Raw genomic sequence first — 6,972 nt, forward strand, 5'->3', positions numbered from 1 at the left:
GGAGGCCACTCACATGATCAGGAGTCAGCAGGGCAGGCCCTATGAGGAGAGGCTCAGGGACCTGAACCTGTTCAGCCTCCACAAGAGAAGGCTGAGGGGGGATCTAGTGGCCATTTACAAACTAGTCGGGGGACCAGCAGGCATTGGGGAAGTCCCTGCTCCCCTAAGCGCTACCAGGAGTGACTAGTAATAGCGGTCACAAGCTGGCAGAGGGTAGATTCAGACTAGACATCAGGACGCACTACTTCACAGTCAGGGCAGCTAGGATCTGGAACCAGCTTCCAAGAGAAGTGGTGCTGGCTCCTACCCTGGGGGTCTTTAAGGGCAGGCTGGATGAACACCTCACCGGGGTCATTTAACCCCAGTACTCTTTCCTGTCATGGCAGAGGGTTGGACTCAATGATCTGCTCAGAGCCCTTCTGACCCTACCAACTATGAAACTATAAATTATACATTGCATGTAAAAGTTACTTATATTTTGGGAAAAGGTAGAATTCAACCTAAAAGACTCTCTTTAGTGACATTCTACGGCACTGATTGCAATTCTCAAATGCTAAATTAGAGCATTTGGGAGATTGATGGAATCTCTGTATGACCAGCTTCCAGAATGAATAATCTCTTTTGTGTTTACTATGCCTGAGTTATGTCTATCTCTTGTGAGGAGCATGATACACACCTTGGAGGGTGGATACCTTCCATGAACTTTGACTTTTACAAAAGTGAACATCACATTCTTATTTTCTGTTGCCAAAGTAAAAAAAAAACTTCCATTTGGCTGAATAACTATGAATAAAATGTATGGTAATGTTAAGGTGATGTTACTGCCATGATGGTCCAGCAAATAAGCGAGAGTCAGGAATTGTTGTGGGTGATATCTTTAATTGGACCACTTGAACATCAATCTACTGAGATCATCATGCAGAACATCAGCCACCTCCCTGAAAAGTTCATATGTACAACCATGGATGTCACTAGCCAGTACACTAGTGTCCCACACCCGGAAGGCACAGCTGTCTGCCTGAAATACGTACAGGAAAATGGACTACATTCTGATTTGCAATGAAAATATAGCTCTCAAATCTTCCATTTCATCCTCACCCACAAAAACTGACAGTCCTCCAAACCATGGGCATAAGGATAGCTCCCCAGTATGTTGGCGGCTTCTTGAGCAACCTGCAAAAGGAGTTTTTAGAAAATTGCATCACAAAACGTGCAAATAAGTTTGTTACTCTTTCCAGGAGTCCAGTAAAACAGTCATTAATAAACTTGCATTATTTTCATCATCTGGATGAAACACCTGAACTCACTTACATTGCAGGTTTAACAACAACCTACCTTCACTCAAATCTTCTCTGGAATACTCCTACACGTTCTAAAAATCATTTGTATCTGGGAAGACACCCTACGGACTGGTATGAGCAGGAAATCCATAGACCATCACACATGTCCACAAAACAGCAATCATCCCCCAAAACACCAGTTATATGGTGATCTAGAGTCATGTCCTCAAATTTCACCACATCTGCTGTGAGGAGAATACTTGTGACCCCCATCTTACCAAACTGAAAGCTGGCTTTACCCAGCAAAGACAGTCCAGCAGAGAAATAGGTCATATCCTTGAAGGGGCATCTGAGATACCCTGCAGCCACGTAGTACAATACAAGAAAAGAAAACCTGCTGACTGCACACCATTGTTTGTCACCTACCATCCCACACTTGACCTTTGAAAAGGATACTCAAACTGTAACCCATTCTTCAAAAGGACTTGACCTTGAGAAAAATTCCCCCCTTTCCCCTCCCCACCCCTGCCTTAGCAATAAATGCAACAATAAGCACACCTTACTGCCATAACAGTGAACACACCCCACAACAAAGCCATCAGACCCCATGGATCATACACCTGTCTATCCTAGAATGTGGCACCAGTGCACCAAATGCTCATGGCAAGTATGTGGATGAAATCAGAGAAAAACTATGCATCAGAATGAATGAGTACCAAAAAAAGATCAAGGACAGAGACACTAGAAGGAGTTAGGAGAACATTTTCCATAGGGAAATCATTCCATGTTTGAAGTCACAGTACTTGTGCTCAAAGGAAATCTGCCCAACACTTTTATAAGATAAGCATGGGAACAGAGATTCATTAGCCTGTTGGACAGTAATGCCTCTGGCCCACATTACACTTAACCAGCTAATCATGCCTTAAGTAATTACCTGGCCACATATTCATTTAATTAATGGTGGATCAGCTGATGGTGCACCCATGCAGCTGGTAGTCCAGATGAGTGAATGGGGTTCTCAGCTGCAGGAACACATGGTGTGCCCTGTGGGTGGGAGCCCAAATCAACTGATGGCACCCAGCCTCAAGGGCACACCATGCACTTCCCTGGGAGCTTTCTATTTGCCGGTGCAGGGGGAGCTCAGGATAAGACTTCTGAGCTCCCCCTTACCCAGCAATATGGGATGATGGGATCTAATGCACTTGTGGCATGGCAGGAGGTGCACTTATGGGGATCACACATAACATCCCGTTGCTCCTTTAATTGCACCATTGCCAGGGGCCTAAGTACCAGAAATTTAACATAGACAATGACTTCACTGTCCATTATAATCTCTGTCAGGGGATGGCAACCTATGGCCCGCAGGGTGGATCTGGCCCGTGAATAGATTTGGCCCTCGGCAGTTGAAGGAATCAGCAGCATGCTCTAACCACAGTGGCAGAGAAGTCATCCCCCTGGGTCCTGCTGCCTGTCAGGTTAGATTTAGTCTGTCTGTGGCAGGAGGGGATCCACCCCCGGGGTCCTAGTGCCTGCCTTTTTCTATCTGTTCTATCTTGCAATGTCTGCTGATTGCTGAGGGGCAGGCGGCCCGCATCGCAATCAGCAGCTCTCAATAGCAAGTGGTTACCAACCCCTGATCTACCTGATACTCAACTCTGCACTTCACAGGTGACAGCAACCTTCCCAAACAATCTTTTGTACAAGCTTTTGTTCCTTCTGCTGCTTAGCTTTGTTACGTCTGCTTCTTTCCCAGTGACCTAAGGAAGGGTACTGTGCAGTATGGGAAAGCTTGCCTGTGTATATCCCAGCCATACAGTTGGTCCAATAAAAGATACCACCCACAAGCGTTCTTCCTTCTCACAGTATAATGTAAGCATATTTTAATTCATGTCAGGTAAACAGTAACCATGTTACATTGTTCAAGTTGTTACAGAGGCTCAATTTGAAGATTATTTGTTCTCCATAGCAAATCTGAATAATATATATCCTTATTCATCACCACTTATTTGGGTTTTCCGTTTCCCATGGGAAGGCGGAGAAAAACACAGATTTTCCCTTTTACCCCGGGAAAACGCAGATTTCTCATTTTAATGGGGAAACTTGCAGATTTTGCAGCTCATCCCTGCCCCATGCACAGACCTGGGAGGCACAGGTCTGTTCCCCCCCTGCCGGAGTGTACGCAGCAGCGGGAAGCTGCCTCCACCCATCCAAGCCCGGAGCGGGAAGCGGGGAGGGGAGAGCCAGGCTTTGCTCTGCTGCAGCAGCCACTGCCTCCTGCCGGGGCAGGGGGCTGTGGACCAGGTCCCTGGCCCTGTAGCCCTGGCAGTTGGGGGCCCCATCCAGCAGGGCTGGGGAGGCAGGGGGCTGTGGGTAGGAATTGAATTTTAGAAGAAGTTTGGATTTGTATTCAGTATTTTAGGCTTGGGTCCATTTCTTCAAAATACATCTAATACTAGATATTTTGAAAGGAGTTGGAATCAGGCTACCCTAAAATAAAGTTTCAGAGAAATGCATTACGAAACTTTCTTTTAAAGCATGAGTGTCAAATTCATCTGGCCCCATGGGCCAGATGAGTGACATGGGGCTGGGCCAGAGGCTGGGTCAGGTTCATGACCTCCACCTGCGTGCCTGATTCAGCACATACGGCACTCACCCAGGCTGGTCTGAGAACTTGTCTGAGTGAGCACTGTGGATAGTACAGCCCAGGACCCAGTCCCAGTGAGTGTCACAGGTGGTTTGGGGCTGGCCAGCACAGTATATGGGTCAGTGGGGCAGTCCTGAGGCTGAATAACAGAGCTCCACTGGCTTGATACGGCCCCTGGATTGTGTGTTGGACACCCATGTCTTAAAAGTATGTATATAGTTCAGTACCCATGAATACATGCAATGCACCTTAATGTCAGAACAGTGATATTTTGACTTGTATAATTTTTTCTTTAATTAAAGAGTTCTATTCAAGAATGAACTTCTTAGAATTGTATATGAACTTGTGTTGCCTTAAGCTTCAATCGGTGTCATATTTCCTTACTGACAATTTGCATGTAGACCATTTAGCTAACAGCATTAATTTAGCTTAATTTTATTTAAAGTCTCAATATATCTTGCTCTTAGTTTAAAAGGAAAACCTGTCAACTTCAGCCAGTAATCCAGAACTATTACTGATCTTTTTTTCCCACCATAATTTTATTGCAAGGATGTTGAGTGTTCCACCAAAACCATTTTTCCCATTGCATTGATCTGAGATGTGTTGATCTTTTTAGGAATCTATATATAAATAGATCATAAAATAGGTTGTGGTTATAGAATTGTGTTCACTTTATCAAGAGGAAAGTGGTGGTACGATTACATAGTGATTACAACCACTTTAATTCAGTGGTGCCATACCTTTTTCAGCCCATGGTCCAAATGAGCTGTGTCTGGTGTGTCCATGGGCTGGATCTGGTCCATGGCTACATTGGGCCACAGCTTGGTGTAACTGTGCAGGAATGGGTCCTAGTACCTCTGTATGGGGCTGGTGGCTTGGGTTGATCCAGCAGCGTGGGGCTTGGAAATTGGGCAGCAGAAGAGTGGTGCCAGTGTTATTACCATTGCTCTCCCACCGTAAAATTTCTGGACCTGTGGAAACACTGCAGGCAAGATGTGGGATAGGATTTGAACACCATGACTTAACTGAATTGAACTTAAGAGCTGTTAAAGTAGGGAAGTAAAGTCAAACCTAGAACATCTTCCAAGCTCACATGCATGAAACCAAAATGTCCTTTGGCATTACTTTTAACTCGAGTAGAGTTCTCCCTTGCCCCAGACTGAAGTGCAAGTGGAGTAGACAAATAACAAGACTCAGCCAGAAGTGGACCCTTTAAGGAGGGACCCTCTAATCATCCTCAGCAAATGTAACTTTAGCCACAGCTGTAGTTATTTCCATAACATGTTATATAAACAGTCTCTTTTGCTGAAAGGGATTCATTCTTGTGAAATGTACAGTTACTCAAGAAGTACAATGTTTGTAGGCACAGGTTGAGGGAAACTATAACTTCTCCCTTCTCTCTCTTGCCCTTAGACTTCCTCCTGCTACTCACCAGAGGGTCTGATCCTACCCATATATCAGGTATTGCACTGTCTCCCCTCCCATCTCCACAACCCTGAGTGCTATGGTCTTTTATTTATTTTAAAAATCTGGTTATTTCTTCTTTTGGAAATCCAAGAATCCTCTTTATGTATTCCAAGATGTGTAACAGTATGGTAATATTCATATCTATCTTAAGATCATCATAGATGATCTGATCAATCCTTTTAACCTTCAAATCCACCAATGAGAAAAATATGAATAATTGGTTTATCTTTGAGAGAATATTTCTCCAATATTCTTTTCCCTTTTCAGAGTTCCAAACATGCAGCTTTATACATCACTATAAAAAAGGCCCTGTATCTAAGTTTTTTACTCTTTCCAGGAGTTCAGTAACACATTGTCATTAATATTGGTTTTTAAACAGAAGTACAGGAAGGCATGACAGAGTTCAGAATACTAAATACCATCTATTATGTGTTAGAGCTCCTCAGTACTTACTGGGACAGATGTACTGTATTGGCTGGGTTATAAACCTAACATTTTCCCTCTAAAAGTACCATAAAATTGCTCTTATATGTGGGGCTGGCTAATGATAGTGGCTTCTGCACTTTCAGTGTTCGTACGTGTACATGCAGTTAAAAATACCAAGTCAGCATTTTTTTCAGTTTTTCTTTATGTTCAGTCCTTTCATTGGTGGGATTTTATAAGGGCAGTAGCAGCTCAAAGACTTTATCTGCAGTTTTCCACTTATATTCAGAGCAAAACCTGTTTTTCCTAAAATCAAACTTGAAAATATGGGACCAGCTTATGTAGGGCTCTAATCAGAACAATATGGTACTTCCAAACCTTTTCATTATGGGTGATATTTAAATCCTGATCCCAAATTGTTTTCAAATATTGGTCAGTTTTTACTAGACCTCCAGGTCTAGTACTCAATTTTGGAGAAAAGGTGCTTGATGTGATTTTCAAAGGATTATTTTTAAGACTATTCCTAGATTAGATCCTTGTGAATATTTGTGGGACACCCCCAGTGACCTCTGCATACAGGGTTTTAGATTATTTGGTACTGATATTTGATTTTTGTTTGTACCCCCTAGAATGACATTCTTTTCTGGTTTAGGAATAAATCTTTTTGTACCCCTTTATTGGTCCAAGAATTCCAAAATACTCTTTTGCTAACCCTGTTTTAAGGGGTATTTTAATTTTTTAATGCAAAATTTTGCCTAGTTGAAGTTCGAAGAGAAAAAAAAAGAAGGTTCCAGGTAATGTGGGGCCCCTGCTAGGAAATTTGGTCGTCACACCAAACAACAAAGCTAACCTAGTCAACGACTTCTTTGCCTCCATTTTCCTGAGCAGGGACAGGAACAGACACCCCCCCTCTGGGCCCGCCCTAGACCCCAGGGGAGGTGCACCCAGGCCAAGGGTCAGGGAGGATCTAGTCAGGGAACTTCTGGAGGGACTGGATGTATTTAAATCAGCTGGTCCTGATGATCTCCACCCCCGAGTGCTGAGGGAATTAGCTGAGGTCATTGCGGGACCCCTGGCACAGCTGTACGAGCACTCGTGGTGCTCTGGTGTGGTGCCAGAGGACTGGAAGAGGGCCAATGTGGTTCCCATCTTCAAAAA

General features: G+C 43.9%; 1 protein-coding gene across 3 annotated transcripts in view; it reads left to right on the forward strand.

Annotated features, from left to right (window-relative positions):
• Positions 1-6,972, forward strand: part of CTBP2 (C-terminal binding protein 2) — a 261,968-nt gene that overhangs the window by 153,717 nt on the left and 101,279 nt on the right. For 2 of the 3 annotated variants that reach the window (XM_019555618.1, XM_019555614.1), the window contains exon 3: positions 5,338-5,385. The exons of the other annotated variant lie outside the window; for it this stretch is intronic. In XM_019555618.1, the coding sequence (XP_019411163.1) occupies positions 5,338-5,385 (48 nt within the window). The remainder of the gene's footprint in view (positions 1-5,337; positions 5,386-6,972) is intronic. 3 annotated transcript variants of the gene reach the window in all.

This window comes from Crocodylus porosus, unplaced genomic scaffold (assembly GCF_001723895.1).
Source record: "Crocodylus porosus isolate Cpor-Errol unplaced genomic scaffold, CroPor_comp1, whole genome shotgun sequence".
In the NCBI taxonomy this organism is placed as follows: domain Eukaryota; kingdom Metazoa; phylum Chordata; order Crocodylia; family Crocodylidae; genus Crocodylus; species Crocodylus porosus.